At 51.3% G+C, this 15,456-nt stretch overlaps 1 protein-coding gene across 1 annotated transcript; it reads right to left on the bottom strand.

The window, feature by feature from the left end:
- Positions 1-9,916: 9,916 nt before the first annotated feature.
- Positions 9,917-15,456, bottom strand: BATF2 (basic leucine zipper ATF-like transcription factor 2). Its single transcript, XM_069470215.1, has 3 exons — positions 15,396-15,456; positions 13,858-13,962; positions 9,917-11,715 (listed from the first exon to the last, which is right to left on the bottom strand). The coding sequence occupies exons 1-3, from the start codon at positions 15,432-15,434 to the stop codon at positions 11,032-11,034; spliced, it is 828 nt and encodes a 275-aa protein (XP_069326316.1). The 5' UTR covers positions 15,435-15,456; the 3' UTR covers positions 9,917-11,031.

The following is a 15,456-nucleotide window of genomic DNA, read 5'->3' as shown; positions in this document are numbered from 1 at the left end:
CCTGGGCAACATAGCGAGGCCCCATCTCTACAAAAATATTATTACAAATTAAAAAAAAAAGTTTGATGTTTCAGTAGATTAGATGTGTAATGGTATCTATTTGTACATTTAATTTGCATTTCCCTAATGACTAAGGATTTTTTTTTAAGAGACAGAGTCTTGCTCTGTCACTCATGCTAGAGTAGAGTGCAATGGTGCAATCAGAGCTCACTGCTGCCCCCAGCTCCTGAGCTCCAGCAATCCTCCTGTCTCAGCCCCCTGAGTAGCTGGGACCAGAGGCACGTACCACCATGCCCAGCTAATTTTTTTAATTTTTTATAGAGATGGGGTCTCACTGTGTTGCTCAGGCTGGCCTTGAACTCCTGGCCTCAAACAATCCTCCTGCCTCAGCCTCCCAGAGCACTGGGGTTACAGATCTGAGCCACTATGCCTTGCCTTTGAGCACCTTTTCACATGCCGTTGGGATTCTTGAGTATTAATAAACCTCTATCCCAATTCAGAAACAATTTACAGTGCTAAGACTTAGCTTGACATACTGAGTGAACACTTTAACAGATGACAACTGAATTCAAAGCACATATACGAGATCTGTCAAGCCAGCAAGCACATGGCAAGAGGCTCCTGGCTGCTCAGCACTGTCTTCTCTCTTCCAGGTTTTATGTAAAGGAAAGCATTTAAAAAATTTTTTTTTCCAGCAGTGCTATCCTTCCGGAAGGGAAAGCATTTTGCACCTTTGCCTTTGGGATGAGCACCCTGTCGGACTCTTCACCATTCTCGCAGGGTGTGTGTGTGTGTGTGTGTGTGTGTTTTCTGGACCTCCTATTTAACATTCTCCCTTCCTTCTTTCCTTGGCTAAATAAATATTTATTGAAATCTCAACTGCAAGCTAGTCTGTGCACTGGGCCCTAGGGACACCCAGTTGAAGGGGAGGCCTATTCACTAGATTTCACATTCTAACAAGGGAATTAACATGAAGCAGATTTTAAAATACAGTTCAGTAATAGCACTGATGCACTTGTGTTTCAGGCCTTGGGACTTAGAGGATGATACTTAATCAGCCCGGAGGAGTCCGGAGGGCTTCCTGGAGGAGAAAACACCTGCACTGGATCCTGAAGGATGGGTAAGAGGCAAGAGGGGACATACCAGGCAGAAGGGACAGCAGGAGCAAAGGCTTGTCGATAAGAAATAGATGCTCTGTGTAAGTTCAGTGTCACTCACATATAAGAAATGAAGGTGTGGAGTGGCAGGAGATGGGGTTGCTGAGGGAGGTAGGGGCTAGATCATGAAGAAGCTTGTGCTGAGCCACTTGAATATATCCCCAAAGCAATAAGGTGTTTTTAAAAGTTAGATTTGGGTTTCAGAAAAAGGTTCCTGGAACCCACCGCCTCCCCATCCCCATCCCTTCATTTTCTGCCTATTGATTCTTGCTCATCCTTCAAGGTCCAGCTCAAATGCTGCTTCCTCTGGGAAGCCCTCTCTATTTCCCCCTAGCCAGACAGAGCAACTTCTTCCTGGGGCTTTCTTTGCTTTCCCTGTACTTATTGGTCAGTCTGCCTGGAGGGTGGGACTAAGATTTACCCCACTTTGGGTTCCTTGTGGGGCTCAACAGGGGTCTAGCACAGAAGTGGTAATAAATATTTGATGAATGTAAATGAATTTGCGAATAAATGAAGTTTACTGGGCATCCTAGTCGTGGAGTCCTGTCCAATTATACCAATGCTAGTTCTCAAACATGAATGCATATCAGAATCACCTAGAAAGTGTATGGATTGCTGGACCCAGCCCCCAGGTTTCTGATTCATTAGATCTGGGGCAGGGCTGAGAATTTGCATGTTAAGTTCCCAGGGGAGGCTGCTCCTGCTGGTGGGGACCAGCTCAGATAACCTTTGGATAAAGCATTTCTGATGTGTGGTTGTGCTAACTGGCTTCTCAGGACCAAGCCCTGGGCGGGGGACTGTCAAGGGGCCACCATTGCTGTGCTTTTTCACAACCATCTGAACGCCTGACCCTTCAGGGGGTTTCCTTGGTCTTGACTATTGTCCCACCCCCTTTGAGCTGGAGCTGGGGCTTACTTGGCCCTCTCCTGGCCCTTTCTCCCAGGCATTCCCAGAAGGGTTTCTCAGAGGGGCCCTGGTCACATGGGTTCCATAGCTGGCTTCACTCTCACTGAGCAGTTCAGCCTGTGAGGCCCAGAGGACAGAACAAACCCTGTCCTCTGAAGAAGCCTAACGTAGGGAGGAAGAGTGAAGTGTTGGGGACAGGGGTCCTCTCCAACCCCCCGCAGCTCTTGGGGCAATGCCCTGCAGAAGCAGATCTTGTCTCCTTTAAGAGCTGCTGCTCCCTGGGCCTGTGCAGCTCCCCAGTCCCCAGGCTGAGAGAAGGAGCCACTTAATCAACAGCTCCACTTCCTGCAGCACCTGGGACTCCCCCTTCCCGCACCCTCCCCACCTCCCTTTGGGCTTCCCAGGCCAATTACCCACCAGGCCAATTACCCACCAGGCCCTCAGCTCAGCTGGCAGGCCAGAGACTCATCTGGCAGGGCGCAGGAAGTAGAACTGACCCGGCTCAGAGAGGCAGCCTGGGAGTGGGGGCAAGGGGTGTCTTCTAAGGGAGGATACTGTAATTCAGGAGGTCACTTCATCACTCCTTCTTTGTACATTGGGTGTCTGGGTCACAGTAAGGCCATAGAACCTCAGATGTGAGCCATGTAGAGCTTACAGAGGTGATGGGTGGGATAGATTTTTTTAAAGAGGCCTCTGAATCCGTCCAGGCTCAGCCCAGACTTTGGAGGTCTTTGAGCATTGTTTTATTAAAATAGTAGTGGGAGCTGATTCCTGCCGGTGCTGGCTGTCATAGGACATAAGCAGAGAACCCCAGGAAGGAGGGGAAACTCCCAAGAAGGAGGTGACCCACTGACCCGGTAACCCCTTCCCCACCTGGAGAGACCCCTTCAGAAGAGTACTCCTGGGAGAAGTTTTGTGTTTGGACCTAACTCAAAAGACTGGGCCTCTGGAGGCTCAAGTGTGCTCAGGAATCCTCCATGGAGCCTGTTCTAGTCACTGGGCACAGGCCACCCCCAGGGAGTCCGTCAGGAGTCTGGACATGACTGAGAGATCTTTTGTCGTAGGCTATTTTTACCCTGATTGGAGTCTCTTCCCTGTCCCCTAACACAAGCTCAAGAAAGGGAGAAAAGCTTGCAAGAGCCTAGACATGCTGTTGGATATAGTAGACCCAGGACTGGCCTCTCTAGGGAGATTTCAACATTCACTGGCTTAGAAAAACAAGGGGCTGTAGACCTTTTAAGATGGAATGTATTTCTGCATGAACACACACAGAGACACTCAGTCCCCAAGGAATAGTCTCCTTTCTGCAGGTTGGGAATGCCCCAAGAGGCACTGAACCACTAATCCAAAAGGAAAGGTCTTAGATTCCTTCCTGCTTCAGGTCCCATGTCAGACCTGAGATCTCTTCCTTTTCCTCCAGCCTTCCTTGAGCACAGGCTCTGATCTGTCCATGGTTCTGATTGTTAATGGATTTCACTTGGGGGCAAGGGATGGGTTATTTCATACATTCCGACTAGCTAACGTTTAGTGAGCACTTACTATGTGCCATGGACTGTGATCTACTCCTTACATGCAGCTCCTTTTTACTGAAGTGTATCAGACATAACAGAAGAGAGCACACATCATAAATGTGTAGCTCAATGAATTTTTATACAATGCACATGTTCATGCAAACCACAAAGATCAAGAAACAGAACATTATGAATATTAGCATACTAGAAAGGCCTTCTTGTACCCTTCCAGGGGCTGTCCCCTAACTGTAACCACCATCTTGACTTTTTAACCCTATAGATTATTTTTTTCTATTTTGAACTCTATATAAATGGATCATAAAAGTTGTCTCCTCTTTTGTGTCTAGCTTCTGTAGGTCATTGTGATGCTTGTGATGTTTATTTATATTATTCCAGTTATAATTTGTACATTCTCATTGCTGTATACCATTAACTTGTATAAAATATTCCACAATTTATTCATTCTAAAGTTGATGGGCATTTGGGTTGTTTCCAGTTTTCTACCATTATGAATACTGCTGATGTGAACATTCTTATTCATGTCTTTTGGTGAACATGTGCTTTTCTATTGCATTTATCTACCTTATATGAATATGTATACACACATACATATATGTGGGGTAGATTGTAGGTGGGTAACCTTTTTTAGTCCCCATATTTCAGATGAGAAAACTGAGTCTCAAAGAAGTTGGACCAGGAAATAGTAGAGCTGGGTCTTGAACCCTATCCTGTCTGGCACTGGAGCCTAAGCTCTCTCTCTTTTTTTTTTTTTTTGAGACAGAGTCTCACTCTGTTGCCCAGGCTAGAATGAGTGCCGTGGCGTCAGCCTAGCTCACAGCAACCTCAAACTCCTGGGCTCAAGCGATCCTCCTGTCTCAGCCTCCCGAGTAGCTGGGACTACAGGCATGCACCACCATGCCCGGCTAATTTTTTCTATATATATATTTTAGCTGTCCATATAATTTCTTTCTATTTTTAGTAGAGATGGGGTCTCGCTCTTGCTCAGGCTGGTCTCGAACTCCTGAGCTCAAACGATCCGCCCACCTCGGCCTCCCAGAGTGCTAGGATTACAGGCGTGAGCCACCGCTCCCGGCCTGGAGCCTAAGCTCTCTAACCACTATGCTTTGCTGCCTCCTAAAACATGGGCTGTTTTAAAGTTTTCATTGTGTGCCAAATTGGTGCTGTGATTGAGGAAGACGAGAAGATAGGAAGACACAGCCCCACGAGGAGAAAGATAGATGCTGGTGAGAGGCACAGGGAAGGTGTGGTGAGGGAGGTCACTTAACTTGGAAGATTACAGAGGCTTCTTAGAGGAAGGAGCATTTGAAGAGGAGTGGCAGAGGCAGCTTCTAGGCGTGCAGGAGTGGAGAGGGAAGGAGTGTCGGGCTGAGAGCTCTGGGTGCACTAGAAGAGGAGGCCCTTGTGGAGGCACAGGCTGCTTGGACCCTCAAGGTCATCTTGCCCATCCCTCGTTGTCCACTGATGGCTATATATCCAGTCCTGACCTTTCTCCAATCTCTAAACTCTTATTAACTAGTCAGATGTCAAATAGGCATCTCAGATTTAACATGGCCAAAATAGGGCTCCTGCCCCACCTCCTTAACACACACAAACCCCAAACTGCTCCTCTTCCAGTCTCTCCTGGCTTTGGGACTACCAACCATCAACTGCGCAGGCCCCAAATCTCAGTCATCCTTCCTCCCTCCCTTTGCCCACATCCGATCCATGAGCACATCCATCGGCTCCATCTATAAAGCACCTCTTCTGACCGCTCCTCTTTCTCGTCTCACCCATGAAAATTTCATCTTTTTTAAATGTCAAGCTCTCTGATTCATGGGAAAAAAGCAAAGCCCTTACAGTGGTCCCTATGATCTAGCCCTTGGATATCTCTCTGACCTCACCTGCTGCTACCTTCCCCCAGCTCCTTCAGGCCAGCCACACCAGCTTCCTGACTTAAATACTTCAGGCTCACTCCTGCCCCGGGGCCTTTGCACTGGCTCTTCCCTCTACCTGGAACACATCTCCACATGGCTAACTCACTTGCTCCTTAAAGTCTTTGCTCAAATGTCCTCTTCCTATTAATCTACCTTGACAACCCTATTTTAAATTGCAGCTTCTGCACTCTGACCCTCTCAATTCCTCTTTTCTTGGCCGGGCGCGGTGGCTCACGCCTGTAATCCTAGCTCTCTGGGAGGCCGAGGTGGGCGGATCGTTTGAGCTCAGGAGTTCGAGACCAGCCTGAGCAAGAGCGAGACCCCACCTCTACTAAAAATAGAAAGAAATTATATGGACAGCTAAAAATATATATAGAAAAAATTAGCCGGGCATGGTGGTGCATGCCTGTAGTCCCAACTACTCGGGAGGCTGAGACAGGAGGATCCCTTGAGCTCAGGAGTTTGAGGTTGCTGTGAGCTAGGCTGACGCCATGGCACTCACTCTAACCTGGGCAACAAAGTGAGACTCTGTCTCAAAAAAAAAAAAAAAAAAAAAAAAAAAAAAAAAATTCCTCTTTTCTTTTTGTCCAATTCCTCCTCCCTCTACTTCCCCACTAAAATGTAAGCATTTTTGTTTATTCCCTTCCTTATCCCAAGTACCTAAGACAGCATTTGAGAGTATGTGCTCAATAAATATTTTTTAAATGAATTTAAAAAATCAGTGTATTCCCCTGTTCAAAATTTTCCCACTCATGTGGGAAGAATCTCACATCCTTCATATGCTTACACAATTTTTCTGGACCCTCCTCAGACTTCATCTTTCTCTGTCTCCTAATTGATTGTGCTCCAGCCACATTGGCCTCATTTCTAGTTTAGCTTTGTCCTGCCCCAGGGCCTTTGCACATGCCATTGCTGCTGCCTGGGATGTTCTTATCCTAGATCTTTGCATGGCTGACTCCCTCTTGACATTCAGGTCTTAGTCCTGAATGATACCTCCTTAGAGACCCTTTCCCTGAATTCTCTAAAAAAGCAGTACCCTCACCAGACTCTCAACTTTCCCTGCTTTATTTTCTTTATAGCACATGCCACTCTCTGAATTACCTTATTTATTTGTGTTTATTGTCTCTGTCTCCCCTGATTTGACTATTAGTACCTTAAGAGCAGGGATGTCCACAGCCTTGTTCACTGCTGTATCCCCAGCACCTATGATAGTGTTTGGCATATACTGGGTGCTCAATAAATATTAATTGACTGACAACATGACTAAATGAATGAATGAAAGACTAAATGAAAGAAATACAGCCCAGAGAGAGATAGAGGGTTCCTCAAGGTCACTTTGCTGCTGGTGGTGCTGTCACGGGCCTGGCCTCTGCCTCTGTTTCCTTTGGCCCCTTAGCATTGCGCTTCTGTCCTGAGTCTCAGCTTCTGCCCGTTCACCGACGTTTCCCCCACTCCAGCTATTGCAGCTGAAAGGACACTGGGAAGCCCCTCTGTGGATGGTTGGAGCCCTCTGGTCCCACTCAGTGAGAGCTCGGAGGAAGTCTCCAGATCTCCGCTCACTGCGGGGGGCATTGCCACTGTTGCGAAGGGACACAAACTGTTTCCTTCTGAAAAATGGCCTCTCCAAAGAAAGCCAACACTAGTGCTGGTGGAGAAAGGGAACAGAAGGGTCCGCGCAAGTGCTGCCTCTTACCCGGCGTAGTAGCAGCCCCCAGGACGGCCCCCGCGAGCCCGCCGCCTGGTTTTCATGCCCTCATGTAATCCTCTCCCCTGGGTGTGGGCTAATCTGGGGACTTGCCTCTAATGAAGAAAATATGGCAAACGTGACAGGATGTCATTTCTGAAATCAGGTTATAAACAGTCCAACACTTCCACACTGCTCACCTTTCCTTGCTTTCTCTGAGGGAAGCCAGCTGCTATGTCAAACGGGCTATGGAGAGGCCTACGTGGCAAGGAACTAGTGTCTCCAGCCAATAACTTCCCAGAACCAGAGCTCCGCAGTCAGCAGCAAGCTCAGAAGTGGCTCTCCTGGGGCCTGCAGACAGCCACATGAGTGGGCTTGGAAGCAGATCGTCCCCATGTTGAGCCTTGAGATGACTATAATCCCAACCTGGACTACAGCCCTGTATGAGACTGAGCCAGAGGCACCCTAAGTCACCCCTGATGCTTGACCCACAGAAACTGTGGGACAATAAATGTTTGTTGCTTAAGCCACTAAGTTTTGGAGTAATTTGTTTTGTTTTGTCTTTTTAGGGACAGAGTCTGACTCCGTTGCCCAGGCTGGAGTGCAGTGGTGCGATCATAGCTCACTGCAGCCTCAAACTCCTGGGCTCAAGTGATCCTCCTGCTTCAGCCTCCCGAGTAGCTGGGACGACAGACATGCACCATCATACCCAGCTAGTTTTTAAAATTTTTCGTAGAGATGGGATCTCGCTATGTTGCCCAGGCTGGTCTCAAACTCCTAACCTCAAGCGATCTTCCTGCCTTGGCCTCCCAAAGTGCTGGGATTACAGGTGTGAGCCACCATGCCCGGCCACAGAGTAATTTGTTACGCAGCAACAGATAACTAATACACCCAGGTATAGATTTCCAGGATATATTCAGTGGAAAGCTTATGCTATAGTGGTAGCTGTGTTTACAAATTTGGGGATTCACAGATATTAGCACTTGTTCCTCCTCAAGAATCTACAACATTTCCTCCCACTCCTTTTACTCTGTTTATGTTTTTGAACAAACTTAATATCAAACTGTAGTGACAGTTACACGCTCTATTTTTTCTGTTTCATGTGTCACAAGCATCTTCTCACCTCATTAAATCATCATCAAAGAATTTTTCATTTTTAGCAGCTCTTCAGGCGTCTATCACATGAGCAGACCAACATTAATTTAAGCAATCGCTCCCCTCTCTTACTTGTTTTGAGCTCAAGGTACAGTCGTAGCCTCCTGGGTCACGTCATCGGTGTGTGCCACTCTCCGTTCAGGACGTGCAGTGAGAGGCCAGGGAAGGCTGAGGGTGAGATTGCCTGCAATTAAGGGGCTCCTCTTTGTTGAACCAAGTCTACATGGTTTCCTAGCTCTGTGATCTTGGGCTTGCTGCTTAACTCCTCTGGGCCTCAGTTTCCCCTTCTGAACAGTGGGGATGATAAGCATACTTCACAGAGTTACTAGAGGCATCATTGACTTAATCCAAGTAAAACACAGCACAGTGCCTGACTTACTTAGGGTGTGTCAACACAGCCAGGCCACAGTATCCTCATCCCCCACGCTGAGTCCTGGTTCCAGTGCCTCATGTTGACTCTTGTCCTAGACTCCAGCCCACCCCCAATCAGCTGCATTTTGGCTTCCTTGCCACCAGTTCGCTCACTCTGAAACTGCTGGTGACCCTGGCTCTGCTGCCATCCTCAATCCTTCGACCTGTCATTGCTACGGGACCCTGGCATGATGATTAATTTTGTGTGTCATCTTGGCTGGGCCATGGTGCTCAGAAACGTGGTCAAACATTATTCTGGATATTTTTGTGACTATATTTTTGGATGAGATTGATATTAAAATTGGGGGGCTTTGAGTAAAGCAGATTGCCCTCAGGATGTGGGTGGGCCTCATCCAATCAGTTGAAGGCCTGACTAAAATAGAAAGACTGACCTTTCCCAAGCAAGAGTAAGTTCTGCAGCAGATGGCCTTTGAACTTGAACTTGAACATCAGCTCTTTCCCGGGTCTGTGGCCTGCCAGTCCACCCGGCAGATTTTGGGTTTGCCAGCCTCCATAATCATGTGAACCAATTTATTAAATCTCTCTCTCTCTCCACACAGGCACATGCACCCACACACGCACATATGCACACACATCCTGTTGGCTCTGTTTCTGTGGAGAACCCTGACTAATACACTTGGGCAAGTGCATCCCATCTCTGGGCCTCAGTTTCCTCATCTGTAGTATGGGAGGGAGATTAGGTGGTTCATGAGGGATTACCCACCTTTAAGATTCTAGACTATTCCCTCTTCTTTCAAAGACACTTTGGTTTCAACAGTATAGGTACAACCAGAGCTTTAAACAGCTAGGCAGGCCAGGTGTGATGGTTCATGCCTGTAATCCCAGTCCTTGGGAGGCTGAGGTGGGAAGATTGTTTGAGGCCAGGAGTTCAACACCAGCCTGGGCAACATAGTGAGAAACTGTTTCTGAAAGAAAAAATTTAAAAACTATCTGGGCATGGTGGTGTGTACCTATAGTCCCAGCTACTCAGGAGGCTGAGGCAGGAGAATCGCTTGAGCCCAGGAGTTCAAGGTTACAGTAAGCTATGATTGCGCCACTGTGCTCCAGCCTGGGCAACAGAGCAAGACCCTACTGTATCAAAACAAAAAGAAAAACAAACAAGTAGGCAAAGCAAAAAGGACTGGAAAACACTTTATTTGCCATCACTTATGTGCCAAGACTTGTGTTCAGCACCCAGGAGTGTGTGAAATACTAACAGCGTCTTGCTTACATGTATGTGTAAATCTGAGTGAAGAGCTGGGGTTTGTCACCTCAAGCCCACTTAGAGTGCTTGTCCTGGAGTCTCAGCGAGAACCCCTCTTGCAGCAGACACTGCTGCTGAGCTCCCATCTGGTCCTAGGCTCTGCTCTTTGGCTGCTGTCAGCCCCAGCCAAAGGGCAACGAGGGAGCTGCGTAGGAGGCGTCCAAGTAGTGGGAGCCTGGGGACTGCACAGGGACGGAAGTGCTACCAGAGACCTGCTGCCAGGTGCAAATCCAGCTCTTCCCTCATTCTCCCCTCTTGCCTTATGTGTGTGAGATGAATGGCTCTCCCATCACAGCCTTGGGGGCCCTGAGGAGGTAGGAGGAATTTGGGAAGAGCCTGGAGAGCGGACCCTGCAGAATCTCCCAGAAGCCTTGGTATGGCTGTGGGTACTCAACCTCCAGAAACCCCAGAGGGGCCTGCTCCAGGACTCTCCTCCACTGCTACCCACAGCTTCAGTTTCTTGGCACTGAAAACACTACTTTGGGGAGAACGAGTCCACTTTAGGGCTTCTGCTTGGCCTCTATCCACCCAGGCTTGATCTCTGGACCGGCCCCAGCGAGGGCGGGGCTTCTGGGGCTGCAGGGCTCCAGCCTGGGGAATCATGAGACAGAGGGGAGAGGCCCTCTCTGCTCCCAGCGTGTGCACCTCCTCGCACCAGCCCTCAGTTTCCAGGACTTCAGCCCCTAGGGCACCTGGGCCAGGATCCCACCCGGATAGGGAAGAGCAGATGGTGGTGTTTCAGGTCCCAAGAAAGGCTGTGTGACTTTGGACATCTCTGGGCCTCTGCTCCTTCATCTGAAAAAGTGGGGTGATAATCTCCATTTTGAGGTTGAAATAAGACAGTGGCAGTGACAGGGCCTGCCACAGCAGCAGGCACTCAGGACAGCTTCCTTTTCCAATGTGCAGTCAGCTTCTCGGGGCAGCCTCCGGGAGCAATGGAGGAGATGCCCATGTGCTGAGGCTGCCTCCTGAGCCCAAGGGAGGGGCCAGCCCAGCTCCAGGGACCAGGTTAGAAGTGGACTTGAGCAGAGGAGAGCAGAGGGAAGGCCAGTAGAGGGTGGGGGCTGGGATCCACACTCAGCCCTTGCCAATCTGCTGTAGAGAAAGCAGGCCCATGCTCCCTGCTCTGCTGACACGCAAGCCTCAGAGCAGGGGAAGGGTTGTGGGGAGAGGACCCCAGCCTGCCCCCGGTGGAGTGCTCCAGCCCGAGGGGCTGTAGAGGGTCAGGTTGGGCTGTGGGGCTGGGCAGGAGGGCACTGAGCTTAGAGGAAGACTCCAGCAGGCTGTAGCCAGTGGGTGAGGCAGACAGGACAGGGCTGGGTGACAGCTGGGCAGGAGGTGCAGTAACCACAGCGGTGTCAAGGGACAGTGAGAGCAGAGGGCATGAGAGGAGACCAGGGGAATCATGAGGCTGTGGACCCGGAGAGAGTTGCTGAGCTGGGGGAGAACAGACTGGACTCTGGAATAAGCCTGGCTGCTCCTGGCAGCCCTGTTTTCCATGGGGGGTGGGGACCAGGAGCTTCTCAGTCTGGTCCCAGCAGTCCGGGGACCCTGGAGCCAAGCAGGAAGCACAGTCCATGCAGCACAGGCGCTCATGCATGTGCAGCGTCCGGCTCCACCATGCCAGCTCTGCCTGCAGGGCCTGGATCTCCTTCCGCAGGGTGTGGTTGTGTTTTTCCAGGGACTCGTGCTGCTGCAGGAGAAGCAGATGGGCAGGGAGGGGGCTGTTAGCCAGCATCAGGGACCTGGCATGGGCCCTGTCCCCATCCAGGGCCCCTGACTTCAGGGATTCACCACCAGCTCAGTGTCCAAGCTGGAACCCCTTGGCCATTCTGTGGCCTGCCCTTCACAACCATGCACCAAGTGTCCCTGTTCCACCTCCTGACCAGGCAGACTGTCTGCTCTCCCTCCCACCACTGGTCCCCGGAGCCAGCACCATTCCTCGCCTGGGGTCTCCACCAGCCTAACTGATGTGCCCCCAAAGCACCCCATTCTCTTGCCCAGAGGAGCCGTTCAGCGAATGTGTCATTAATTGTAAGTTACAGCCCTTTAAAGGCTCCCATGACCTGCAGGATCCAAAGTCTCTGTCATGGGATTTGAGGCCTGCATGGTGGCCCCAGCTCAGACCTCCAGCTTTCTCTCTCCCGCCTTCTTCCTGTCCCTCACATGAACTCTGCTTCCTCACCACGTTTCCCGTCTCCTCTGCCTGGATGCTCTTCCACCCCTCTCCCCGTGCTGGTCCTGACCTGGTCTTCACGTGGCGACTTTCATGTCATCTGTCTCGGACACTTGAGTCTACTTAATGCCACTGCCAGACCCGCCAGTGCCCCGGACTTGGCCACTGGAGCACTGTGGGAGGATTCAGGGGACCGTTTTACAGGTTGACACCACAGGTGTGTTCGATTCGGCACCCCTGAATCAGCTGATCGCCGGGTTCTGGGAACCCACTGGGACAGGAATCAACGTGCAGCTCTAAATAACCGTTTGTGATGGCAAAATGGGAAAATGCAGGAAAAATCTCACTTCTATGTCTCATAAGGCTGACCAACTGGAACGACTTCATCCCGAATACTTTCTGGATCATTTGTCTGTCTGTCTGGCTTTCCCACGAGAACATAAGCCCTGCGGTGGGGCTGGAGTGCCCTCACAGCTGTACCTCCGATGCCTCGCCCGTGCCTGTCACGCACTCAATACTCTGGAACAGGCGTCTCGGGGAGGAAGGAATAGGTGAAAGCACAGGGTCTCGTAGGCACCGTCCTAAGCACCGGTCCTCACTCTCGCCTGTCTGCAGGGTGCCTGCTGCCCCCTGTACCTGCGCCAGCACCGTTTCATTCACCCCGGTGCGTTTTCTCACCTTCATCCTCTGGGAAAACTCCTATTCACCCTTCAAGACCAGCTCAGACTTCATCTCCTCTTTATACCGCCTGCTGCCACTACCTGTGTGCTATGGACTGAATCGTGTCCCCACCCCCAAATTCAGACGTTGAAGCCCTAACCCCCAATGGGACTATATTCAGAGATAAGGTGTTTAGGAAGTAATTTGGATTCAATGAGGTCAGAAGGGTGGGGTTCTGATCCAGTAGGATTGGTGGCCTTAGCAGAAGAGGAAGGGAGAGCGATCGTGCTCTCTGCTCCTGCGTGCACGTGCACCGAGGAAAGGCCTTGAGCACACAGGGAGGAGGTGCCACCTGCCAGTCAGGGAGAGAGCCCTGCCCAGGAACCAAGCTGGCTCGCACCTTGATCTTGGACTTCGCCGCCTCCAGAGCTGTGAGAGATCAACGTCTGCTTTAAGCCACCCAGTCTGTGGTACTTTTCAGATGGGACTGGAGCTCAGCAAAGGAAGCAACTGGCAGCTGGGCCTGCACACCTCGCCCTTCCCAACCCTGAGCCAGAGTTCTCACAATGTGGTCCTGGCCACCGCCTGAGTGCTGACTCCAGGGCTATTAATGACAATACAGGTTTCTGGGCCCCACTTGGCCTCATGCGCGAGACCTGGCGAGGGAGGAAGAGTCTGCATTTTAGCAAGGGCCTCAGCTGGCCACTGTGCGGGGCTGTCCCCATTTGCCTCCCCTCCCTGCCTCCTTTCCCCTAGACTGGGGTGCTTTAAGGGCAGGGCCAGGCTGGGGATGAACCTTTGTGTCCCTGCAGCCAGTTGTGTACCCGGCACAGGGTTGCACTCAACACTCAGAAATTCCCCAATCTCAGCACAGGACCCTTTCCTCCTCCCAAACCCAGGCAACAACAGTTTAGGGGAGAACTGCTCACAGGCACAATGGAGAAGGGGTGGCTGGGCCAGGGGAGTGGAGTCAGGGACAGGAAAGGAAGGTGTCCCCACCTGGTGCAGGGCGTCTGCCTTGTCCATGTGCTTCTGTCGGCTGCGCTGGGCGGCTGCCCGGTTCTTCTGTTTCTTCTTCAGCTGCCTCTGATGCTCCTCAGGGTCCTACAGGGAACCAGGCAGAGGGCTCAGGGTCCCAGCAGGGGCCTTGCATCCTCTGTCCTGGCCACTCTTTGTACAGCCAAGTCCTCCCCCTTGAGTCAAGCCTCCGAGGGTCCCCGTTCTCCCTGAGGCCCCTCTTGCTCCCTCAGTGCCCACATCCCCCCCACGGCAGGTGCTGCCCACCTCGTGTAATGTCAGCCTCACCTCTGTGTCCTGCTCACAGCTCACGTGGGGCAGGCACGAGCGGGGAAGCTGGGAGCCTGGGGTTCAAACCCAGACAGGACTGACTCCACACCCCATATTCATGCAGCCCTGACACTCTGGGCAGGTCACTCACTTCTCTGGGCCCAGGCACCCCATCCCTGCAGTGGTGGCCCCACGGCGCCTCACTTATGGGCTGCTGTAGGAGCAGAGGAGAAAAACCTACTGAGCAGGTGGCTCTTGGGGGTCAGCTGCTGCTGTTCCCATTCCTGTTCTTCCCACAGTCAAGGTGCTGGTTTTCCCAGCGTAAGCCCGTGAAGACAGGGCCAGGGGCCGACTCAGTTCCATGTGCCCCTGCCCAGCTCAGGCCCAGAGCTGACATTCACTTACTCAACAAACATTTATTAAGCACCTGCTATGTGCCAGACACTAAGCTAGGGGGACACAGCAGTGAACAAAACAGGCAAAAATCCCTGCCCTCGAATTGCTCACATTCTAGCGGGGCAGTACCCAAGAATGAATGAATGAAGAGTCCGTTCTGACAGAGGAGTGGACTTAAAGGTTGACAGTAGTGACCATCCCTACTCTGGGGTCAATGAAACTTAGACAAAATATTTAATCCAAATGCTCAGAGCCCAGACAGTCAGGGCAAGAGGGACTGTTGGGGACCTCATAGCCCAAACCCCTCCCAAGTCACTCTGGGGGTGTGCTTTGTGTAACGACCTCAGGTGAGACTCTGGCTACCCTGGCAGAGGACTCTGTGCCCCAGCTCCATCCTGGCCACATGCTCCTAGGGGTCCATGGCCACAGCAGGCTCATTTTAGACACTGGGAGACCAAGAGACAAAGGCTAGGGAAGGACCCACTGCGAGCAAAGGGGTGGGGGCCAGGGGCCGTGGGTCCTATGAGAGGGGCAGGGCCTCTGAGGGAAACCACAGCCCAGGGAATCTGGAGAGGGAAGAGAAGGCTCCCGTGAGGGGGGAACAGGTAGACAGAGGCCAAGTTCTCATCTGGAAACTGGATCTGCAACATGAGAGCTGGAAAGGTTTCATTCTAATGCTCTGACTTCAGGGTAAGAAAGTGAGACTCAGAGAGGGGTGTGTGGAGCCCTTCGTAACACAGCCCTTGGGGACAGAGCTGGGACTCGGAGCTCCCAACTGCACCCCTCATTGCCTGGGTACTCGTCCCCCAGGCATGTTCCCCTTCTCATCCCCACCCCTGGTCCCCTGTACTCACTGTCCCGGTCAGCAGCCCATCGCCCCCGCAGAGGTGCATGGCTGAGGCAAGGGAAGCAGAA

The sequence above is a fragment of the Eulemur rufifrons genome, chromosome 6 (genome assembly GCF_041146395.1).
Source record: "Eulemur rufifrons isolate Redbay chromosome 6, OSU_ERuf_1, whole genome shotgun sequence".
NCBI lineage: Eukaryota > Metazoa > Chordata > Mammalia > Primates > Lemuridae > Eulemur > Eulemur rufifrons.
The sequence above is the reverse complement of the archived record's forward strand: the minus strand, read 5'-3'. Positions and strand labels throughout refer to the sequence as shown.

Excerpts from the sequence above, each read along its gene's own strand:
- BATF2 (XM_069470215.1), bottom strand. The coding sequence starts at position 15,434 with ATGCACCTCTGCGGGGGCGATGGGCTGCTGACCGGGACA. Across the intron at positions 13,963-15,395 it reads ATGGGCTGCTGACCGGGACA|GACCCTGAGGAGCATCAGAG; the intron begins GTGAGTACAGGG and ends GGTTCCCTGTAG. Across the intron at positions 11,716-13,857 it reads AGGCAGACGCCCTGCACCAG|CAGCACGAGTCCCTGGAAAA; the intron begins GTGGGGACACCT and ends CTTCTCCTGCAG.